Here is a 25,000-nt window from a genome sequence, read left to right on the forward strand (position 1 = left end):
TCAGCTTGTTGAGCGGTCACCAACTACCTTAAGCACTCATGCAAGCACTCCAATGGAACGACTGGCTTGGCAAGCGATTACCGATCGTCGTTCAGTCATATAAACCCATACACCAGAAAATGCCCAAGCAATGTCTGATTTCGACAAATAAACACTTTTTGAGGAGTCAGAACTGCTGCTAAGTCAAAATCTGGAGGTTAAATTTTGTAATTCGTCTTCGTTTAAGAGATTCTCGAGGTTATAGCTTGTGCAGAAATGAAACAGTCACGAATGATGGCGTCTCCAGGCGTTTATAAGCATCGCAATGTATTCAGCGATTCATAGGCATGATGATCATGCATTCTTTGACATAAGTGAGGAAAGTGAAAAAAAACAAAAAAATTTTAGTTAAGAAATCATTGTGGCCTCTTCCAACTCAAGGCATTGTTGAGCAGGCTGAAAAAAATGGTGAATTAAACCCCAGCAAGGTAACCAAGGATGCACCTTAAGACCTCATCAAGAGCAAAGTGGATGAGGATGCGCCTGATAAAGGATATAATTAAATAAGGCCGTTAATTATCTTCAAAAGGGGTGTTGTAATTAACCTTAACCACCCAACTTTCACGCTGCACTTCCTTGGGGTTCACTTTGTTTGCACAGAAAGTTTCAGGCTGCTAGGTTTCATGGTTTTGGAGTTACGGAGGAGACACACACACACACACACACTTATTCATGTAGATTGCGTGGGAAGAGAAATTTGATTGAGTAACACTTTGTCGGCAGAGGAAATTTGGACATTTTAATACCCTCTGCCACCACCACCATTAGGTGGTGCGACACGGTACTCATTTACATAGAGAATTTGCACACATCACCCCCCTCCCACTCCTCCCCTTCCCCCCAACCCACTCCTTCTCCCCCACTCCTCCCTCCACTCCTTTCCCCTCCACTCTTCACCCCTCCCCCCCCCCCTCCCACTCCCCCTCCCAGTGTTTGAACTTCATATATGGCATCTTTTCCCATTCCGTCGAGCTTACTCTGCTCTCACTCACCCTCCGCAGATCCTCCAGGACACACATGCTCTTCCAGTAAATCCCCCTTGTGGTTAAACTAAAAAAAGAATCCAGACTCTGCAAACCTGCACTCTTTTGTTCCTCTTTCCTCCAGTCTGTCAAACTGCCTTCCTGAGCTTGTTCAATCCCCCTTCTCCCTCCCGGGCTCCAAGCTAGTGAGCTCACTCTTCCATAAGCCGACATTTTGGACATGTACAGTATATGTTGTAAATAAGCAGTGTGCCATCGTTGAGAGGTTGATGTATTCCATACATACAAATCGTTCACACAGCCAAAAATGATACAAATAGATATTATACGAAAAGACCAAAATTATACCAATACACATGGATAGACAGGTACATATGCAAGATCAGGAGAACCTCACAGACAGAAACCATAAGAAAACCACAAAGATCGAGGGAAACGGTATAAATGAGACACCAAGAGCCACTGTTAGTGAATCTTTTTAGAAACGTGATGTTACTCCCCTTTGGGTACAGACATAAATTATTAAAAACAAACAAGTCTGAATTTCCAGTGATGTCACAGTACAGGTAAGCAAGGTGATAAATATGCTGAACATAGATTTCGAGTTTAAAAAAAAAACAAAAACAAAACAGAAGCCCGATGGGAATGTGAAACATGACATCATTTCTTCCGTAGTCACCAACATTCATCCTCCAATCAATCCATTATCAAATGCCCCCATCGGCGTTACTCCACGTGAACACAAGCGCTGTAGTTCTGGGATGACGTCAAAATATGTGATTGATAAGTGTTCAAAAATTAGCAATGCTCAGAATTAATGCTTTCATGGATTCAAATGAGAAAAAAAGTTAATGCTACTGTCTTCTAAACGTTATAATTTGGACAGGAGGTGATCATGAAAACACAGAAATTGAATGTGATCATCACTTGTAGTTTTACATCCGACGACCAAACGATAGGAATTGACCGACGTCTCTTCTGAACCGGATGGCAAGGCTCGATATGCGATAGGAAAGTGGTCTAACTGCTGGAGTACAAGATGGTGCACCGAATACAGAGTGGATGGCGTGGTTCGGCATGATGTGTGGTGGCACGGAATGTCTGTTGATACGATTCCAACTGTCTGTGCTTGAAATCGCACAAATCATTTGGACTTATATCATTCAGCTCCAGATTGCTGCTCGTTGGCTTCAAAGGGCAGTTTGAGTTTTGGTGATTGCAAAACTGCAAATACTTTATAAAGCCGTGGTGCTGAGTCCTCTTAATATATACATGCTGTATATAAACACAAAAATGTATACATCACATGAAAATGAGACAAGGCCAAAGGATCATGAAAGATAATGAAATATTGTGACATCTTCAAAATGAATTCGACGTTACAACAGACATACAAGTTCTCGGAATGGACGAATCATTGGCACCCTGCAGAGGCAGTTTTATTTTGTTATTTTTTGCTCAATAAAAACTTGTTATATGCCATGAGTTGAAGTAATCTGATATTGTTTGTTGAAATTGTTACGTGCCAAATAAGGTTCCGACTTCAAATAAATACATTGATGCACAGTGGCCATGTACGGCTGAGGTGCATCCCCATATGCTACAGCAGCCAAATGGGTGGTTGACTCGAGTCCCTTGAAAATGACCCAGGGGTCTCGACAACAGGCAGATTTGATCGATCCACAAACTGTTGACGTTGGAGGTGTCCATTGTGAAGAGACCTGCATTTCGGTTTCTTAATCATCAATAGAACTTAAGAATCCATCATCCACGAACACTTGAGCGTGTCCAGCGTTTCAGCAAGATGGGTCCCCTGAATCATCAGCACTCATTAAGGTAGTAAAACTTGGCTTCAGCTCTGGGATCCTGAAATCAAATTGGAAACCGTGAAAAAGAAGCACGAGAGAGCCAAAACATTTCACACTCAACCTCCAGCTGACAAGACTATGACCTCGACTTTCTGGATAAGGGAATCCTGCTGATTGGCTGTGTGCCTCACAAAACTATAATTGTACGGGATTATTATGCCAGCTCACGCAAAAATTACCATTGGCCAGCAAGAGCAAATGTTGAGCGATCTTGACCAAAGGTGTGCTCCTTCTTTACCGCAACATTCCCGCACAAAGGACTGTGATCAGCCTGCCATTTATGACTGTGTGGTTTCAAGCAGCTTGATCACCACCAACAGCGTTGATCTGGCCCCCAATGACTTACACGTTTCGACAGCTGAAGCCACACCTGCGTGGCTGCTGATCCGTCAATGAGAAGGACCTGACTGAAGTAACAAAGGCATGGATGAAAAAGCAATGTGAAAACCTTGATTTTACTGGCATAGACAACCGGAAGGACAAATGAAATGAGTGCATTGAAGTCAAGGTACACGAAGTTGAACGATAAATGATGTATACGTGTCTTGAGCGACTGCGAAGATCTCGTTTCTAAAACATTTTCAATGACTGTAAATTGCCCATAAGCCTGGAAATCCATTTCTGGCACACTTGAGTGATGATTTGATGTCATGCAAAGAACTCTGAGAACCGAAACACGAAAACAGTGGATCGGGTTTTTCACAAGCAGAAGAGGCTTCATATAAACAGGTATAGCTTGAATGAAAATATATTTTCTCTGAAATATAATATGGTTCTGCTATCATAGCCAAAGTACATTTTCAAATTCAATCATCAAGATGGTAAAACTAGCAAAGGAAAATTTCGTTTTTAAAAGGGACCAAGGCTTGTAGTGCAACACACACACACACACACACACACACACACACACACACACACACACACACACACACACACACACACACACACACACGACAAAAATTGAGAGAATAACTGAACTTATAGTGAAACAGTACTCCGATGACATCCAAATGGAATTTGTCCAAGATAAGTGTGCCAAGTGCACATCCGTATAAAGTAAACTTAGAAAAACGGACAACATAAAAATCGACCTAGACACAACAATACAGGATCTAGACAACGAAGTATGTTACAATTACCTCGGAGTAGAAGAGGGCCACCAAATATGTCCTAAAAATCCGAAAAACAATTGCCAAAGAATACCTGCGTCGAACGAGGCTGATCCTGAAAACAGATCTCTCCCCGAGAAATAAAATCAAAGCCATAAACCAACTAGCAGTAGCGATATTATAATACAGCTGCAAAATAGTAAACTGGCAACAAGTGGAAATCAACAAACTAGATATCAGAACAAGGAAACTCTTCACCATCCACAAAATGCTTTACAAAAATCAATGCATCCCGAGAATGTAAGAACAAGATGAGAAGGAGGTAGCGGCCTCATGGAGCTGAAGCGAGTGCACAGAGTGACAACTGTGGGACTTGCTGAGTACGTGAAAAGTTTAACAGACTACAGAATCCAATTTGTAATGAAACACAAGACAGCAACCCAGAGAAGGTATCCCTAACCCACCAAGCAAACAATTTCCAAAGACAGGTGCGAATAGAAGATGTCACACATGAAACTGAAACAGCAACGAATACAACTCCAATGATTGCAAAAAAAGACAAATGAAAAAATATAAAACGAAATATCAACAGATATACACCAACCGACAACTGGGAGAACGAAAAAACAGCAGGAAGATATATAAAAATAAATAAATAATAAAAAGTTGGACAGACTGGGCATAGACAAAGAAGGCTCGGAATTGCTATGAAGACGTCAGCTCAACTGGGATGGAGAATAAATCATAATAAATGGCCAAGACCAGGGACACTACACCAATGGCTTAATGAAAATGGCAGGACTGAGGCAATTGGACAAGTTTAGGTTCTGCAATGTAGAAACAGAAAGCACGAGCCACCCACCTCCGATCGAGCTTTTTTAAAAACTCATGTCAGAACAGCTGCACACACAAAGGCACAACAAGGTATGTCGAGTAATCCACTGGCACATCTGCAAAAGTCTCAATATCACAGTCCCAGAAAACTCATGGAGACATGAACCAAAAGCGATACTTGAGAACAAGGAAGCAACGCTCATGTACGACCTGCTGATCCCATCGAACGTTACTATAGACTACAAAGCAATATGATTGGACATAGTACTTAAGTACAAAAAAGAAAAGGCATTGCTAATTGAGAAGTCTGTACCCAGTGGTTTTGGCCTAAACAATGCTGAAATCAAGAAAATGAGCAAATACCAAGATCTCAAAAATGAAGTGAAAAGAGCCTGGAAGCTGAAGAGTGCCCAAATTGTGCCAGTGATTATTGGAGCAATGAGAATGATGAAGGAGAACCTTACGAATATCTTAAAAACCATCCCTAGAAATATTACAACAAATTAACTGCAGTTGGAAGCCGTCCTGGGCTCGGTGACAATCCTGAAAAAGCGCCCTCGGAACAAAACTTTAAGATCAAGAAAACTTCGCAACGTGGTCCGTGAATCAGGATCCCTTACCGAAATGGAGGTGGATAATTCAAGACCTGGGAGGACTTCGTTCCACCTTCTGAAACCCAAATATGAAGATAAAGCCTAATCCTAAAAAGCCTCTGAAGTCGACAGTTACAAACCTGATGTAGCTTGGGTTTTTACTCAGCAGGTTCTTCATCAGGCTCGACACCGATGTTCGAAACTGAGTTCCTGCTGTCGGTGGCCGTTTAAGGTTGAGCCGTGTTGGATCTCCCTCGGGAAAGAGATTTTGAATGAGGTTCTGCTTTGCCAGGAACATGGCCTGGGAGAGATCGCGAAAGAGCAGGTCGTTGTTTTTATCCACAAAGCCCTCCACATTGTACGTCACCTGTGAAAAAAATATCAAAACAAAGGATTACTTTTCTTTGATGAAAGTAGTTAAACTATATTTTTTGGTAAACACAAAAAAACAGCACTGGGGGGGTTTTCTACATATTTGTTCCTAAAATGACTTGTGAGCACTTTGATATTGTTGTGGGAATTCCTTCTAGGGGGTAACTTTGCATAATATAGCGTTAGCTTCCCCCCCCCCCATATTGCATGTTTGAGAATGAGAATGAGGTAATTTAATTGTGGAATAAAATATGCGTTGTTTTATGTGCAGGAAGATGCCGTGGTCCCTCTCCCAGTGTGTGTCTCAAACATCCATCCCTTGACACCCTTTTCATGCATTAGCCCTTTGTAATCTGTCGTTTTTATGTCCATTTAAAAGGTCCAAAAGGCCATCAGGCGCTGAGTTTAGGTGGGAAAGCCACCATCAAGCAAAGCACGCTAAAGCACAGGTTGCAAGGGAGGGGTCGGGTATGCCCCACCCTCAGAGTAAGCTGCAGGAATATGGCGGCCGAGCGGGGAGAAGCAAAGTGCATCACAGATGAAGTTGGGGCCATGCTTCGAAAAGACGGTACGGGGTGAGATGCCTCCAAGCTTACGAGGCACCTGCATTCGGTTCTCCCCAAAACAAGCCTTGCCTGCCGTGCCTGACATCCACGCCCCCACCCACTCTCCCTCTCAGCTGACTTCAGTCTGCAGCACGAAGTGGGACTGCCAAGCCGTATCTCCATCAGACTGAGCTGCTTCCCGCCGGGCATTGCCTACGGTATTCCTGAATTGCACAATCTATCTATTGTCCATTAACTGAGGAGTGAAGAGTCCTTATGGCAGAGGATATGTAAGGAATCGCTGTTCGGTCTTTGGCTCAGGACACGTATGGATTTTGGGGTTGTTAAATGACTCAGTTATATCATGGGAGCTAGGTATCATGGTAAACAGGCCCATGGTCCACCTCAGAGCAACATATCAGTTGGTCGTCATGACCGCTTTGACATCGTTTGTTGGAATTTGGACTGGGTAACTGGGCCGACCCGACGGCTGTAATAATATGAATGGTGAAGAGAGAAAATCCTGCTCCCAGTTTATACCCACCTTGCCGATGTTAATACTAAAGTTGGAATGAGATAAGTCACGCTACAAACACAAGAACCTTGTAACAGCTGAAGAGAGCATATCATGTAGATAAGACCACTGAGGGAAGGCACTTAACTGGATATCCCTGATCTAATGCAAGCTGGCGGGTCCAAAAGGACAGACAAACAGCCAGACTTAGAATATTTTTGAAATGGTGATCTAAGGCTCATGAAAGAGCTTGGACACAAATTGCATTCATGACAAAGACATTAAGAGACTTTGAGGTACTCTTACATGAATGGCAAGGGCATCATGACGTGGTGGACAAATCCCAGCTGTTGGCCTGTTTGACCTTCAAATCGGAATATGGGCTTTCTTGTCAAGCCTATATTGGGATTAGAAGGCTTAACAGAACAATCAAAAGTGGGGAATGGGGAAACGTATCGAGGGGATCCAAGCAAGGAGGTCCAACAATGCAGCGGATGGGTGTTTGGAAAGGTAGAATCTCCCACAAACCATGTGAGGCATAAGGGCAAGGCTTCAGCATGTGCCAGCAGCATTCATGCACCTGCAAGCTAGGATTATAAATGATGTGATCCATAGTAAGTATAGTTACGGTGAGAGAACATTTTCTTGAGGCGGTGGCGGCAGAATTGGCTGAAGAAGCTTTCCTTTGAATCAGCAATGCACAATCAAATAGAATAACAGTCTGCATGATCCATTGTATCATTGCTCATTTTACATCAAGATACTCCAGCAGATCTCCACAGGTGTGGCTACTCTGATGCAGGATACACGACTGAGTGTGCAGGAACATGGACACTGTAATTTAGCCAGAGTGCCTGCGATACCTCGTCCACTCTTCATGAATCTTCAAATTTAACATCGACATCATGGATCTTTAACATCCTCCAAATAATGCTGGCAGATGGGACGTCCAGTTTAACGTCCATCCGAGGGACGGCACACACATTGATGAATCACCCAACCTGTGGAACACCAGGATGGTAGCTTACGGCTGGGTTGGGATTCTAACCCAAGCTAGGTGGCTCAGAAGCAAGTGTGCGTACCTCGAGGATTCGATGAATGTTGCGAGACGTCAGTTATCATGTCATCGACACCACGTCATCATTCAGGCCAGCGCTTTTGCAAACCACTATTCAGTGCAAGTTGTAATTTATCAACTGGTGACCGGAGTTACAAATACATAGTCAGGGTATCATCAGGTGATCACATCTTCCGTGAACAAAAGGATTGCATGAGGCAGTTTCAAACTTTTTACTTTTCTTTACATTCACTTCAAGTTGTTCTGCAAGGCCACAGAGATGGCAATCGATTGGGAATTTGTTATCAGGCTTCCACGCTGCCCGTGACTTTTCCTCCTGCAATGGTCGGTATCAGGAAATGTGCTTGGGAACTTTGTGGATTTGGCAACAACTGTGATGTTGCATTCTCTCAAAGAGCATTTATTCTCATAAACAATCAAGCCAAGGCCTAGTCCCGTTATACGAGCAAGGTAACACCAATGACCAATGCCCAACTGTCAACTTGATCCCAGCCTTCTGGGCTGCACTCCAAAGGCAATACAAGCCACTTGAAATTCTCCTGCCGTCGACGTTTTACTATTTTCCACCAAAAGTCGTGGCACATGTAATAATGTGTTATTTTTGATAACGTCTAACAAGCAATGATGTTGACGCCTGGCCATTTAATATCTTGTAATGCATTCCAGTGCCCTCGTAACAGCTTAGAACACGTTGTGCTATCTGCTACCGGTCAAACCAGTGCTCTGAAACACAATGGTCTGAAATCGACTATCCGGAAACCAACGCGCTGCCTTTTCCAGTTTATTTTGATAATTTCCGTGGAAACGTAAATCACGTGAACGTGCACGCAACGATCACAAATGGAAAACTGTGCTTCATGATTCTTTGCAGAAATTGTGCACCGATCACAAGTTCTGCTGAGCTGAAAAGTGAATTGTATAAATGCTGGGACTTTGGATGTGTTCTTAAAACGAGCAAAAAACGACTAAATATCAAAATTGATATTAAAGTGGAAAATATTCCAATGCTAGTACGTCTCCATTTGCGTTCCCCCTGTGACAAGGGAACGAAGTGTCCCTCAGCTGGGTGTGCAGAGTAGTAGTGATATTGTTATGAATCTGGCAGCCATGAGCACTCAACATTCAGGTCCCCATAGCTCAGTTATTTCAATAAGTAAATGTGGATAGATAGCTCCCTTTCCCCTATGTCTAATGGGAATTAAGTGTACATGCGCTGCGAAGTTATTTTATGGATAGGATTTTTACACTTATGACAACGCCAACAACAACACTGCTCGTGGCATTGTCCATGCTGTTCGCGCGCTCATGAAGCGTTTCGTTCTGGCCTGGCGCCAAATGAGGGTATGCGTAATTTTGCGGCCAATGGGCGATGAGCAGATCAGAGCGGGGGGGTCCTTTAAAAGAAGGCGGAGCCGCGACACATGGTCCGCCCAATGAGAGCAGGCCACGGATGAGCGGACCGCGCCCGAGAAGGACGAGGAAAGAAAAGAAAGGAGAAATAATTGCGCCCTGGTCTAGTCGAGTGCGTTTTGGATATGGTCGGCATTTTGACTGCACCGCGCACATCCGAGGCGTCTCGTCTGGTGCACAACAAGAGGTCGACCATCTCATCACGTGAGATCACCTCGTCTCGCCTCTGCTGGATTCGGCTGCCCTGGTCCGTTCTTTGGCGACTGGTGCTCCGGGAAGGTGTGGACGTCGAGCCGCGCGAACGTGGCCAGGTAGCCAGCCACGTTATTGTCCCTCAGCTCGACTTCCCTCCGAGCTGAAGGAATAATCAAGACCTCGAGGTCCATCTCTCTTTCTGGGTGTGTGTGTGTGTGTGTGTGTGTGTGTGTGTGTGTGTGTGTGTGTGTGTGTGTGTGTGTGTGTGTGTGTGTGTGTGTGTGTGTGTGTGTGTGTGTGTGTGTGTGTGTGTGTGTGTGTGTGTCCCTGGGCCCTGTCTATAAGTAAAACTGTTAAGTGCCTTGTACATTATTTGCATTTCATTTCTTATAGTCGGATAAGTCTGCTCTTTGTGTGTCCCCTCACCCCCCCCCCCCTTATAAATAAATCCCCTGTTAAATGTTTCAGCTCGTTTCTGTGTTTTCTTCATTGGTTCAGCACGGTGCGTGTTGAGAAATAGCGAGGGTAAACTGTGCATTTGGACCGACAGATCTCGGTAACCATCCGCTCGGGTTACGCACGGTTCGAGCACGCTAACGGCTCGTTCCGCTCGAGCTCCGCCGAGGGTGAATTTCCCCGGTAGTTTGGACGACGTGGGTATTTAAGTAAATTGAAATTGGCAATCGACCCTAACCCATGCGGTCGACCTATTGCCGATCTTCGGTCCAATAAAGGACCCGTCGGCTCTGGAGTTATCCGGGGTGACGACCTATAAATTCCGGGTGTTCGGTGGAGTCGACTCTACTGCTCCATCTAGCGGTCGTGCTCGGCACCGAAACCCCGGCCCCACAACAATATGTCTCTATTCTCCTCAATGGTGTTGTTTATCATTGGGCCGAAGATTGAGAGGCAAATCACACTACTCATCAATAGGAGAGGAAATTACTGGTCTCCTTGTTTACAAGTATCACCCGGAAAAGAGAGTACTGTACGATGTTAATACCGAAGAATACCTGCTTGTTTCTGACACATGCCTGAGAATTTAGGCACATGGCATGTACATGGTGAGATTTATGTTTGCACCGAGTTATCATAAACATCGTCTTTTATATTTAGCGTCATCGATAAACAATTCAGGTTAACCAAGACGCACGAGGAATATGAGAGGTTACAGGAAGAGGCAATTTATCAGTATTTTACCGGCTCCATTTTGCTCTTGCATATCTCTGCCCTCTCACCTCTCTGCCCAACCGTCGCCCAACCAGGTCACGTGTGTTCAGCCAGAAACCCTTTCCTCGTCACCTTCCTTACCCAAGTTTAAATTTAACGCTCACTCCCATTCAGTCACCCCCCCCCCTCTCTCTTCTCTCCTCTGTGGAACTTTCTTCCTCAGTCTGTCTCAAGCTCTTCCTTCCCAGAATTTCAAGTCCACTACTAGTCCAAGAAATTCCACAACAGAGATTTCTTCAGACTTTTAGTATGGTGTTCTGTGGACCCCATGGAAATGCGTTGTGGCAAAAAATTTCCTGTTACAATTTCTTCCAAGTCAAGCCTTATTTTGCCTGGACGAAAGCCACCGCCACCTCACAGTGTCCGTCGTTTCTACCTCTGGGCTTCATGACAACTGCTTAGACCCCGTTCCCCCGTTTCACCCACAATTTATACACATGTGCATGTTCTGTTCCCTCCCATTTTCTCTTCGTCCCCATTTTGCGGCTGTTGACCACCAGTTATTTTGTTCTTCCATTAATATCAATCCATCTATCCATCCATTGGAACCATACTCTGTGCAGAGCGTCGTTGCTGCCGAAGCAATCTCCTGGGCTATTGGGCACAATCCTGGACAAGTCTCCACTCCGACGCAGGCTACTCGAATGGCTCAATCATCCGAGCAAGCTGGTACTCATTTTGCCGACCTCAGAAGGATGACTGGCTGAGTCAACCCCACCTGGTATTAATTCAACTGCCAAGCGGGATTTTAACGCAGGACACTAGGATCCCAAGCCCACCACCCTAACCATTAGGCCAACACGAAGCATGTTAACATCAATACCCGTGTTCAAAGGCCATTTTGTGCAGCCCATGTCATATACACTCCCCTGGTTAATTCAATCCATCCATTTAATTAAATCTATACTTGATGCATTTGCAGGATCTACGTGACAATAATACAAATTCTAAGGTCAACTCTAGCAAAAGATAACAGATCATTTGTTTCAAATCTACATCACTGCAGACCAGGCAAACAGCTTAACCTCTCCTCAAAATGATGGCTTGGTCCATGATGCCACACCTCTTGATCATGTTGAAGAGATTATGGTCAGTTTATGGTCAGATTATGGTCAGCATTTCATTCGGATGGATCGGTTGATTAGACAAAGAATTACAATTTTATCACCACATTACTGCCAGCTTGCTGGTATCCTGTGTCGGAATGGCGACACGTCCAGGATTGTGTCCACTAGCCAAGGAGACTGCTTCGGCAGCACCAACGCTCTGCACAGAGTATGGTCCCAATGGTTGGATGGATTAGTTTTACATTTATGTGAAAGTATTCGCCGATAATGACGAATCTCTAAACCTTTTTTCCACTTCATTTTCAAATCCTTACGCAATTTTGCAGTTTCCTAAAAATGTATGCACTGATCCGAGAGTGAGAGAGAAAAGCCAAAGACCTGATCATTTAGGAATCATAACGAACAAATTACCTTGCCAGCGTAATGCTGGATCCGGAAGCAGTCGTGCGGCAGAGACATATCACTCAGGAACTTCGAGTTGGTACAAAGTCTGCTCTGGAAATGGCTGTGCTGCGCGCACACGTTGTTGAGTTTCTGCAGAAACGTCGAATCCGACACGTTGCCCGGCCGCAGGCACTCCTCATCCAGCATGGCCAAGATGCCCTTCTGAGTCTAAGACGAGGAAAATATTGCATAAGCATCAGAACAAAAACAAATGACGTCCACATCCTTTAGGTGCACGGTGTCTGGGATTTCAACGCTCGTCAATTTGAGACCGTCGCCCACCATAGCTACAAAATCAGGCCCAATATCATTCGGGAAATATGTTGCATTGACTATAGGACAGTTGCAAGTGGCGCATGAAGCAACTTACGTGTCGCTTCTAGATTATTATATAATTTTGGTTATTATCAACCAAACTCGGTGCGTAATGCTTGGAGTGTCCACTCTGATCATGGGAGGTCAGTGGTTTGAACCCTGACCGAGTCATACAAAAGGGGTTTTAAAATGATCCATGCTGCTTCCTTGCTTGACGCACAGCATTTAAGGAAAAAGCATAGACAAGCAGCCGTTGTGCAAGCTTTATGTGCCGAATGGCCATCTGCTACATTAAAGTTCATTGTCAGGGAACTCAAATGTATTTATTTATTCATTTATTTATTTATTTATTTATATCAGTGGGTGAGTGGATTGTTAAAGGCAAATGTGCAGAGTTTTGCATTCAGTTTGCGATAAAATAAATGTGCGTTCAGCAGATACGCTCCATCGCCGGCGAGACACATGTTTGCCAGACGGTTGTGGTCTTCGCATCCTGCCCAAAAGTCACAGCAGCAAGGGGGCAGCGGTGCACACTTACATTTTCAATCAAGTCACAGATGATCGCGTTGTTGAAGTACTCGATGTGAATCCATTCGATCCCCTGCAGAGGTATCACACAGGTATTACTCTTTCGGTTCGTGTCCACTTTACCAGATATTAGGGGAGCATCATGTACATTATCAAACTGCTCGGCCTGTTAGCGTTTCCCATCAGAACTCCTCAGCCTTATGATGCGGGGAACCAGGGTTCCCAAGCAGAGTTATTAAATAAAAAAATTTCAATGGTAAACCGAGTTCTTCGTCAAAACCTGCTGTGATCTCATATCCATGCTTCTGGTATTTAAAAGACAATAACAACAATGACACTTGGACATTTTTTCATGCTAGAGGGTAACATGTTGCCTCAAAGCTGCTGGCCGTTTGCTACGGTCATGGCTGGAATATAAATGGACCATGATTCATAGCATATTTCAAACGACGTACTTGTTTACAACACCTTGGTGCAGAAGGCACAAGATGGGGGATAAGTTCCAAGGCTTGGGTAGATTGATAACAACCCTTTAAAACAGACTACTTACAACACGATTACACAACGACAAAAGCAATTAAAATGTTGGAATTGAAACGAAAGCATCACATTGACCTGAACAATGTTTCAAGTTGTTCACACAACAAAGTGAGGACGACAAGGGGCGAGCTAAGCCGAGGGAAAGACGTGATGCAAAATGCAGCTGATGATGACAAAGAAACAGACAAACCGGTAAAGTGGTATACAGCACAGCATCTACAAATGGAACACGTCGCAAGGGACGCTCAAAGCTGTAATGCAAGACGAAGTGGGCATCGACGACAAAGTGTAGCTTCGGAGGATTGTGTCCAGCTTTTGAAAGGTCACAGGATATGTGCTGTGCTCTTCAGAGAAAACATTTCCTTGTTGCATCACCGAAGTGACGACAAAGTTTGGCTAAATATCTGAGATCTGGCTTTGCAAAACAAAGCTTTGGTTTCTTGGTTTTGCAAAGCACTGCTTCTCTCCTAATGTGTGAGCTTCAGCTTTGGTTCGTTCAATCTCCCCATCTGTAAACTGCTCCTTCCTCTATGTGAAGTCTGAATCTCAGCTGAAAATAACTGTCAAACCACTCAACGACTACTAGCGCATTAAGGGCCCCAATTATTGCCACCTTATTGTGGGGGTCAACCGAGAAAGCGTAATTGGCCCAAGCCTTTTTTCCGAACCTGCTGGCCAGGCTTGACATTTAAACGAACGTGGCAGGAACAGGAATTTGTCGGTAACTTGCCCACGCTTCGCGAAAGATACCGTGGGATGTTTAAGGTCCACCAGCTAATGCTCGCAGACCAGACACTGAGGCTAAATATCCATACGAGGGATGGTGCACTAAGCACCAACTCGACGGTTTCTTGGCGGGAGAGGAATCAAACCCAGACTAGACTGCTCAAAGGTAAGTGTGCTATCTGTGCACCACTCTGTCGGACTTGCAGTGCATCGAGCGTAAGAGATAACTCTGAATTCCCCCCAGGCTGCAAATAATTCTGAATAAATCATAATTCTTCCCTCGTGCTAAATGAATTTATGGAGGATCATGTTGCGTTAAGACACAAACAAAGCAAAACACAAAGCGTTCAGCCTAAATAAATAAATAATAGTGTCAACGCCACTCCGAGCATGACTATCAAATCGCATCATTATCAACAAAGTGCGGGTTCGGCTTGTAAACAAAACGATTTCTTCACAAACAGCATGCAAACAGACCGAGCCTCATCCAGCCCATCGGAATGACCAGAAAGCTAGGTAGTGTTGCATTCTGTAAAGTACTCGCGTCAGTAAAATTCAAATCAGGTGCTGAGAAAGGCCTTGATCGACTCTTTCTGGGATTCATTGTGTTTGGCTACAAAGACAGATCACTCGACACGGCTGAACTCGATTCGAATTCCGGATGTTAATGATGACAACATTTGTCCTCAACTGCAATAATGCTTTCAACATTAATGACATCCACCCAGCAGAGACATCAAGAGTGTTATTGATACACGGTGCTGACGACTTGTCAATTCACTTTGCCATCGGCATTCGTGGTCGTCACAATACGACACCCTGTCTACCTGGATAATCCCAATTTGGTTGTAAATTCATTGACTACAAAACACTAATCGTTCAGAGCCACCTCAATTACAATAATGCTAGATCAGAGACGAGTGAAGGTCATTTGACCCATCAAGCCTGGGCTATATCCACGGCGCACCATTCCACAACATGGAGGTAACCCAAAGCAGGCAATTTAACAAAATTTCCTTCTGCTGAAAGATGCCAAAGAATCCCTCAACATCCACAATGCAAATACATGTGGGACAGTTGACTTTATGTGCCCATACAAAGGAGGGTGTGCTCTGAGATGCAGCACCCCCTGCTGAAACCACACTGGTGACATTTTATTTCAACAGATCTGAGCCAAGTTGGCATTGAACCCAGACTAGACACCTCAATGGTGAGCATGCTCCCAGATTAATTGTAGCATTACCTGTGCATAAAGCCAGAACACATTCATTTTTTATGTACAACTGTTTACCTCCACCATCATAGGTGGATGGAGGTTATGTTTTCACCCCTGTCTGTCTGTCTGTCTGTTTGGTCGTTACTTGCAAAAATGGAAGATTTGTCATGTATATTGGTTGGTTTCGTGCGTTTGTCTGTCTGTCTGTCTGTCTGTTGGGTAGTCAATCGAGTCTACCCTTATTATCAGTATTTCCGTCGATATGTTTGTCTGTCTGTCTGTATGTATGTCTGTTTGGTCCAGTGTTCCATTAATACAATGGCGATGTCGATGAAACTTGGTTGGTAGGTTCATACCATGACCTAGTTGTGTGCAAATGAGAACCGTTGCTATGGACCCGTCCGTTGCCTAGCAACGGACCTTTGAAATATTCAAAAAAAAATCTCAAAAATTAATTTTTTCGAAAATCAAAAATCGGGCCACGAGCGACTGTGGGCAGTACATTCAGCCATATTGTCAAAAATCTTCCAGCCGAATCCTATGAAAACTGTCGGAGAAGATAGACTTTGAATGAACCCTGGTCGAAAACAATAAAAAAACGAAGTTCGTTATATCTCAGAGACTATGAGTCAGATATACATGAAACTGGTATGGTCGGTTCATGGTATGTCCTAGTTATGTGTAAGAAAGAACAGTTGCTATGGACGCTTTTGTTGGCGAGTAACGGCTGAAAAACGACTAAATTCGACTTGATCGCCTGACTACCCATGTCCGCCTACCGGCTTGTTTGTCTGTCTGTGAATCGCCTACAGGTCGCAATTTCAAACTGATCTCCATGAAACTTCACCACATGGTAGAATTCGTCATAAGCAAGCATCCTATCATTTTTTTCAGGTCAAAAGGTCAAAAAGTCAACATAGGCCAAAGGTCAACAAATTAGTCGAATTTCTAAAATCCTCAATTTTCATCCAATTTACAAGAAATTTGAATAAGATTTGCATATCAGGTCACTGAATTCAACCACCAATTATTTTTGAGGTCAACATAGGCTAGAAGGTCAACATAAGCCAAAGGTCAACAACTAAGGTGTAATTTCGAAAATCCTCAATTTTCATCCAATTGACGAGAAATTTGAAAATGATTTGCATATCAGGTCACTGAATTCAACCTCCAATTATTTTTGAGGTCATCATAGGCCTAAAGGTCAACATAGACTGACTTTCTAAAATTGTCAATTTTCATCCGATTGACTTGAAATTTGAAGTGGAGTCGCATATTTCATCATTGAATTCAACCACCAATTATTTTTGACATCAACATGGACTCTAAAGGTCAACAACTTATGTGGAATTTCAAAAATCCTCAATTTTCATCCTATTGACTTGATATTTGAAAGAGGATTTGCGTATCAGGTCACTGAATTCAACGAAGTATTTTTGAGGTCAACATCTTAGGTGGAATTTCAAAAATCCTCAATTTTCATCCCATTGACTTGAAAATTGAAAGAGGATTTGCATATCAGGTCACTGAATTCAACAAAGTATTTTTGAGGTCAACATCGACCAAAAGGTCAACATAGGCAAAAAAGTCGACATTGGCCACATTTCTAAAAATTGTCAATTTTCATTTGATCGACTTGAATTTCAAGACTATTTGTGTATTTGGTCATTGAATTCAACCACAAATTATATTTTAAGGTCAAATTTGTTTTCTGGATTTCACAAGTATCGCGCTATGCATGACATCTTTCTTGTTTGTTTGTTTGTTTGTGAACAAAATATCTCAAAAGGTTGTGGACGGATTCGGTCGAAATTTGGTGGAGAGTTTGTGTATGTGACTCGGAAGAAATTATGAGATTTTGGTGAAGGTCAAAATCCAGATTTGGATCCTAGAATTATAAAAGTGATTTTTTTTTACCATGGAGAGATAGTGCCAAAAACGACATGTAGCAGGATATCTCAAAAAGTTGTGGACAGATTTGAACGAACTTGGTGGACAGCTTGGGTATATAACATTTTGGTGAACAATATATATATATATATATATATATATATATATATATATATATATATATATATATATATATATATATATATATATATATATATATATATATATATATATACAACATATTGGGTATATAACATCTTGGGTATATAACAACATCGATTTAGGTGAAGATCCGAATCCATATCCGGACCTGAGAATTTTTAAAGTGATTTTTCACCATAGAGTTGTTGGGCTAAAATGATATATAGCACAATAGTTCAAAAAGTTATGAACGGATTCGGACAAAACTTGGTGGATGAATCGGTTATGTGACAATTTATCTTTTTTTTTTGAAAATGACAAATTTTCGAAATTACACCTTAGTTGTTGACCTTTGGCTTATGTTGACCTTCTGGCCTATGTTGACCTATGTTGAAAAGGAAAACAAGCTGATTAAATTTTATTTTAGGTCTGAATCCAGATCCGGCCAATCAGTGGGATACAAAATGTAAACTCATCAGCCTGGTGGAGGTATGCACTCTACCGAGTGCTCATCTAGTTTTTCCTGTCATAAGGTATTACATTGATCAGTGGACAGTTATCAGGTATGAAGGTGTAATACACAAGATTCTGAACATTTTTTGCAGTGATTTTTATGTGTATTCTTCCTCTGAAATGGCATGCATATCAGCAAGATCGTGACACCCCATTAATTAAAGTGCTTCTCTCATGGTCCTGTCATCTAACCTTCCGAGAGTTACTTGAATATCATTGAATGTTATAAAGTTTTATTTTCCAGTTGTTTTTAATAGAATGTGAAGAAAACTTGTATTTCAGTAGTTTTACAAATCAAGTTTGTTAAACTTGTGACGACTAAGCAAAATTCGGAATGACCCCAAAATGTTTTACCTTATCCACACACAGCAAATCAATGTACCTCTCGGATGTACTCATCCTGTTCCTCTTTCAGCGTCAACTCGATGAACACTTGCTGTAGCTTTTCGTTGCAGTAGTTAATGATGAACTGTTCGAAGCTGTTGTCCTGCACGAAAACAAAGTCACTCAATGATGGGCTGTCAAATGTAACCGCGCTCATGGGGATGTCGCAAGCTTCACATCGTACACCAAATGTGGCCAGAAGGTCGTGAGAAGCACGAGAATCAGAAAAAAGTTGCCACTCGAGAACGCATGTTGAACAGGAATTTAAATTACAAGTTTGTCCCGCTGATTGCATCATCGCCGAGGCACGACGGTCCTCGTCGGTGGGACTTACTGTGCATTTAATAGGGCAGGAAGTTTGGAATTTGGCGAGCATGCCTGCAATAATTAATTGCAACGAACCATGTTGAAACCATTGCTCTCACAATGCAGTTTATGAAACTATTATTCTCACAATATAGTCCCATTGTGAAACCATTGTCATATTGTTCTCACAATACCATGTGAAACCATTGTTATCAAAATACATCTCAACAAGTTGCAAAGTGTTAACACATCATGCAGAAATGCATGTTGCAGCAAGAGCAATGTCATCACTTACAGTGCCTATAGAAAGTCTACACCCCCTTCAAAAAATTTCACCTTTTGTTGCCCCATAGCCTGGAATAAAATGGAATTAAATCAGACTTTTTCCACCTTTATTTACACATCGTAACCCAAAACTTCCAAGTGAAAAACAAATTCTTCAAATTTCAGAAAATTAATTAGAAATACAAAACTAGAATAACTTGGTTCGATAAGTGTCCAACCCTTCCCTCCCCCCTTCATATAATAGCAATTGTAAATTAGTTCAGGTGCAACCAATCACCTTCAAAATCACACAACTTAATTGGCCTCTACCTGTGTTAAATTGTAGTGATTCTGATTATTTCAGAGTAAAATCAGCTGTTCTTGTAGGTTCCCTCTGCCGGGGAGTGCATTTTAGAGCAAGTCTTTTCTTTCAAGCTTCTGGGTCTCACTATCTGCCATGACCTTTCCTGGGAAAGTCACATTTCCAACCTTGCCTCAAAAGCCAGTCGCCGACTGGGAATCCTCCGTCGTGCAAAGTCCTTCCTCGGCCCTCTTGAGCTCCTGACTACTTACAAAGCTTTTGTCCGTAGCCTGATGGAGTACTGCTCTCCCCTCTGGGCTGGTGCTCCTGCCTCCCACCTTTCTCGACTTCACGCTGTCGAAACCAGGGCTTTTAAGATCATTGGCATCTCCCGCAATGAAGCTGAGTCTTTGGGCCTCTCACTCAATCACCGCAGGTTGGTCGGTGGTCTTTCTGTCTTCTACCGACTCCTCTCCAGCCTTGCCCCCCCTGCTCTCTCTGCGATTTGTCCCAACCACATTTCCACAGGGCGCTCAAGGTCCGCCAACAACCCCCTTCTGGTAAAACTACCAAAATCACGAATCACTGCTCATCTTCACTCTTTCATTCCTCTTTTTCCCGCCTTTGGAATAAACTTCCTCTCTCTTTTCGTTCCCATTCTTCCCTCCAGGCCTTCAAACCACCTGTTCACCACCACCTCTTATCTTCCCCCATCCAAATCCTCGATCTTTTCTACCCCCGATAATCCACCCAAGCCCACTTCCTTCAATTCTCCTGCTTTCCTTCCTGAAAGTCCCTGTAATGTCCATCTTCTCCTCGCCATGTTCCCCGTCCCATCCCCATCCCTCTCCCTTCCACAGTTCACCTGTGTCTGTTCCCCAATGTTTTGTCCCTTCCACTCCCACCCCTCTTGTCTCATGCCTCCTTGCTGTGAGTTGTGTGTTAGCTCTCATTCGAGCCTCGACCAAGGTATACAAAAAAAAAAAAAAAAAAAAAAAAAAAAAAAAGAGCAAAAATTCAACCATGAGAACCAAGGAGTTTTCAAAAGACCTCTGGGATAAAGTTATGGAAAGGCACAGATCAGGGGATGGGAATAAAAATATTTCAAAGGCCTTGAAAATCCCTTGGAGCACAGTCAGGACAATCATTAAGAAGTGGAAGGTGGATGGTAACACCAAGATCCTGCTAGATCAGGCCGTCCCTCCAAACTGGATGACCAAGCAAAGAGGAGACTGATCAGAGAGGCCACCAAGAGGCCAATGGCAACTTTGAGAGAGCTTGAGTCCATTATTGCTGTCCATCAACACTCCCCACACAACTTGACTGAGCTTGAACAGTTTTGTACAGAAGAATTGGCAAATATTGCCCAATCAAGGTGTGGAAACTTAGTAGAAATCAAGAGACTCACCGCTGTACTTGTTGTCAAAGTTGCTTCCACCAAGTATTAACTCAGTGGGGTGGACACATATCCAACCAAGATATTCTAGTTTTGTATTTTTAATTAATCTTCTGAAATTTGTGGAATTTGTTTTTCGTTTGGAAGTTTTGGGTTACGATGTGTAAATAAAGGTGGAAAAAGTCTGATTTAATGCAATTTAATTCCAGGTGATGAGGCAATAAAAGGTGAAGTTTTTTTAAGGGGGTGTAGACTTTCTATAGGCACTGCATACAACTATATGTGCTGAACTGTCATCCTCAACAAGAAACTGAAAACTCCATGCCAGATGTGACGGACAAGGCACACACAGACACACACATAAACACCATGCAATAAACCATACTCACGTGAGACTGACCAGTGTGGGCAAAAAAATGTGTTTCTTATTGTTAGAAAAAGCAAGCAATGAGAAGTAAAGTTTTATTTTACACAAGTACAGTGCTGGATAGCACAACTGCAGTGCAACATAGTGTTTCCATATATTATATGGCTATATAGTGATGGTTTCTGAAACCGTTCCTCATATGAATGTGTTCGGTAAGGCAAGATGAAGAAATTCTGCAATAAATTAAATGAAAGGAACCCTCATCCTCCATTCGAGTGTATCTTCAATGAAACTTTGCAAATTTGGAACACAAGTGTATCAAATTGTGGGTTTCTCTTCTTTTGAGTGCTCTTTGAATACATTTCCCGTTTATACGTACGCCTTATTCGTTTAAGCAAAAAGTAAAAATCCACAGGCAATGCCGCAGTTTGCAAACGGTTCAACTGTGGAAATATCATGTCTATTAAGTTTTGGCATTCCGGCTGAACCTCACCTCAAATATTTCAAATCCATAAATGTCCAAGACTCCCATGACCTTTCCTATGGACTCACCGTGTACCTGGTTAAAAAAAAAAAAACAACAAATAAGTTTTAGTTGACTTGGACTACTTCATTTCGAATCAGTATACAGGATGTCAGCAGTTTAAATAATCTCTATATCGGACCAACACCGAATAAAAGTTGTATGCCTTCTCTCACAAGAAACCTCAACATAGGAAGAGGCCACCAGGACAATCAATCCTGCAATATAGGTGCCATCCTATGGCTGTTTGTCCGTGCTCTATTCTTTTTAAATACTGAGCATCAAGCAAGGAAGGGGCACGTACCATTTTTAAAGTCTAACCACCGACCTCCCAGACTCAGAGCGAAAGCTCGAACCATTACGCCACTGAGAGTGGTTAATGCACTTGCCATCGCCTTTTATACAAGAAAGAAACCTCTTCTGGTCTCCTTTTAAACAGCATTATCAGTCCAACTGTATCTTACTTAACCCAGGGAGAGGGGAGAGTGATTCATGAGAGTTATGTGAGAAAAAGGAAAAAAAGGTACATGGGAGAAAAGGAGAAGAGAGAGGGTAGAAGTAAGAAAAGGGGGAGGGGCACTGGGGGGGCATACAGCAAAGGAAAATAATCAAATAATTCTGCTGTTTTTTTTTTTTTGCAGACATCTCATAATACACTGATCGACCCGAATGATAGCGGGTATAAAAAATGACGCGTTCACGTCTGGAGTCTGAAATGAAGATTCCCTTCGCACGCATTCACACGACTGCCAGCCTGTTTGCTTGGGACACGCGGTACCTTGATGCTTTTGTTTATCCTGTGGACTAACCACGAGAACAGGCGGCAGTACAGGTTTTTGCAGAGAGCATCTCGTGCGTAGCAAGCCTGTAGGACATGGCAGAAAATTCATCAGTATGATGTAGCATCTGGTTTTCATGACTGTTTAGCTCGTATAACATCTGAACATGAGCACATTAATGTAAACAATGAGGTAAGGCAATAGTCACGAACAATCACTCATCCTATGATGTGACTTGATCATGGGACCTATTTTTATCCCTCAAAGGAGATTAGTTGCTGGTGAAAGCGTCTCATACCCGACGACGCACACACTGGGTTACCTTTTCCTTCGCCAGGTAGCCAGGGGAAGAGTTTTGCATTTTCCCCAGAGTACCGGAACAAAAAGGTGAATCGTTTTCCAAAAACATTGTGTGGATTTAAACATGTACATGCGAGTGCTAGCAGGAGGGATAATCAGTTTAATATTCCCTTTGAAAGATGGTGCACTCCTCAGTTCAACACTGAGACTTGTGAAGCCTGAATATGACAATCTGTGTTATGATTATATTCTGTCTGGGGTGAAAGTCAGATAAAGATCACTCAAAAGCAAGTGCATGACCTCTAAGCTATTCATCGTGTGATATGAAGAACTCAGTCTTGTGTCGATGAACGGGTCGAACTATGGATGGAATCGACAGAACATTAATCGAAGTATGCAAAACAGGAAGCAAGGAGCTGATGTTTCAGACGTTAACCCTTCATTAGATCAAAAGAGCAAGGTTCTGCGATGAAGGGTTAACGCCAAAAACGTCAACTTTTCATTGCTTCCCACAGCGATTAGCATACCGAGATCAATATTCCAATGATTCCATCCATTGTTAACCTCCGCCATCAAAGATGGACGGAAGTTACTGTTTTCACCCCTTTCTGTTTGTTACTTATGAAATCTAAAGATTTCGTAAGTATATTGATGCCTTCCGTTTCTGTTTGTTTGTTTGTTTGTTTGTTTGTTTGTTTGTTTGTTTGTAGGCACGATACCTTGAGAACGGAAGAAGCTACCAATGTCAAATTACACCACGTGATTCAGGTGGGTGGTGGCTAGCGCGGATTAGATTTTGGTCAAAATCGGTCAAAGGTCAAGGTCACAGTGAGGTCAAACATCCAAAACATTCGATTTTTGATGGTTTGGTACAGAATCATCGTAGAACCTTCTGGTTTGCGTCGCTACCTTCTCCAGAGACAGCTTTTATTAGACAAGGTCAGAGGTCAAGTTGACGATTTCGTAAGTACCAGTCTATGACTGCTTGTTTGTTTGTTTGTGAACAGTATTACGGAAAAACTCCTCGACGGATTTCGACGAAACTTGGTGGGAGGATTAGGTGTGGTCCAAGGATCATGCCATTAGATTTTGGACTTGGTCAAAAATCCAATATGGCCGCTATGGCGGCCATTTTGAAAAAATATTTGAATTTTTTTTTTTTGCATTTCTACATGTTTTAAGTGATTTCCAAACCCCCCCCCCCCACACACACACACAAAAAAAAATGTTAGAGAAAAAAATAATTTTTTGCAAGATTTTTTTCAACAAAATTTCGAATTTTTTTTGCATTTCTACATGTTATAAGTGATTTCCAACAAAAAACATGCCAAAACTATGATTGCGGCTGATTTTGGAACTTCAGGTGGATATACCCACGCAAAATCAATTTCTGTCTCAAGGAATCTAGTTATGACGAATGAATTGAGTATGTAAAAGTTAAAAGTCAAAGGGAAAGTTGCAAACTATAACTCTGTGAGCACTGTTGACGTCAAATTGAATGAATAGGATATCAGGTTCACTTGAGTGACCTAGCAGTATTGGCGGCGGAAGTTTTGCACTCTACCGAGTGCTCCCCCTCCAGTTAACCTCCGCCATCGAAGATGGACGGAGGTTACTGTTTTCACCCCTGTCTGTTTGTTTGTGAACAGTATTACGGAAAAAACTCCTGGACGGATTTCGACGAAACTTGGTGGGGGGATTAGATATGGTCCAAAGATCATGGCATTAGATTTTGGACTTGGTCCCAAAAAAAACTTGGAAAATTTTGCAACTTTTTTCAAAAAATTTTCGATTTTATTTGAAAAATATTTGAAATTTTTTTTTTTGCATTTCTACATGTTTTAAGTGATTTCCAACCCCCCCCCCCAAAAAAAATTTGTTTGAGAAAAAAAAAAGACATTTTGCAACTTTTTTTTCAAAAAAATTTCGATTTTTTTTTTTGGGCATTTCGACATGCACATCGATCTCGTTTAGTTTATTCAATCGTGGTTCAGTAGAATCTGATCCGTTTTGACCTACAATGAATAGGATATCAGGTTCACTTAAGTGACCCAGCAGTATTGGCGGCGGAGGTTTTGCACTCTACCGAGTGCTCCCCCTCTAGTTACATCATGTGATAGCCAGTCGAGCAATACATTTCGATTTATTCCGAAATAAGAACCCCATTAAAGACTTTCAATGGCAGAAAATGGCCGAAGGTCTTGAGGAACTCATGGAACTTGGATACTCG

At 42.5% G+C, this 25,000-nt stretch overlaps 1 protein-coding gene across 2 annotated transcripts in view; it reads right to left on the reverse strand.

Moving 5' to 3' along the window:
- LOC147029704 (unconventional myosin-Ib-like) overlaps window positions 1–25,000 on the reverse strand; it is a 166,318-nt gene that overhangs the window by 87,207 nt on the left and 54,111 nt on the right. For both annotated transcript variants that reach the window (XM_085872950.1, XM_085872951.1), the window contains exons 12-17: window positions 22,470–22,556; window positions 21,662–21,727; window positions 18,533–18,637; window positions 13,135–13,197; window positions 12,249–12,449; window positions 5,567–5,793 (exon numbers count right to left, since the gene is read on the reverse strand). In XM_085872950.1, coding sequence (XP_085729076.1) covers window positions 5,567–5,793; window positions 12,249–12,449; window positions 13,135–13,197; window positions 18,533–18,637; window positions 21,662–21,727; window positions 22,470–22,556 — 749 coding nt within the window. The remainder of the gene's footprint in view (window positions 1–5,566; window positions 5,794–12,248; window positions 12,450–13,134; window positions 13,198–18,532; window positions 18,638–21,661; window positions 21,728–22,469; window positions 22,557–25,000) is intronic.

This window comes from Eptatretus burgeri, chromosome 3, assembly GCF_056783735.1.
Source record: "Eptatretus burgeri isolate ZD-2024b chromosome 3, Ebu_testis_v1, whole genome shotgun sequence".
Taxonomy (NCBI): Eukaryota; Metazoa; Chordata; class Myxini; order Myxiniformes; family Myxinidae; genus Eptatretus; species Eptatretus burgeri.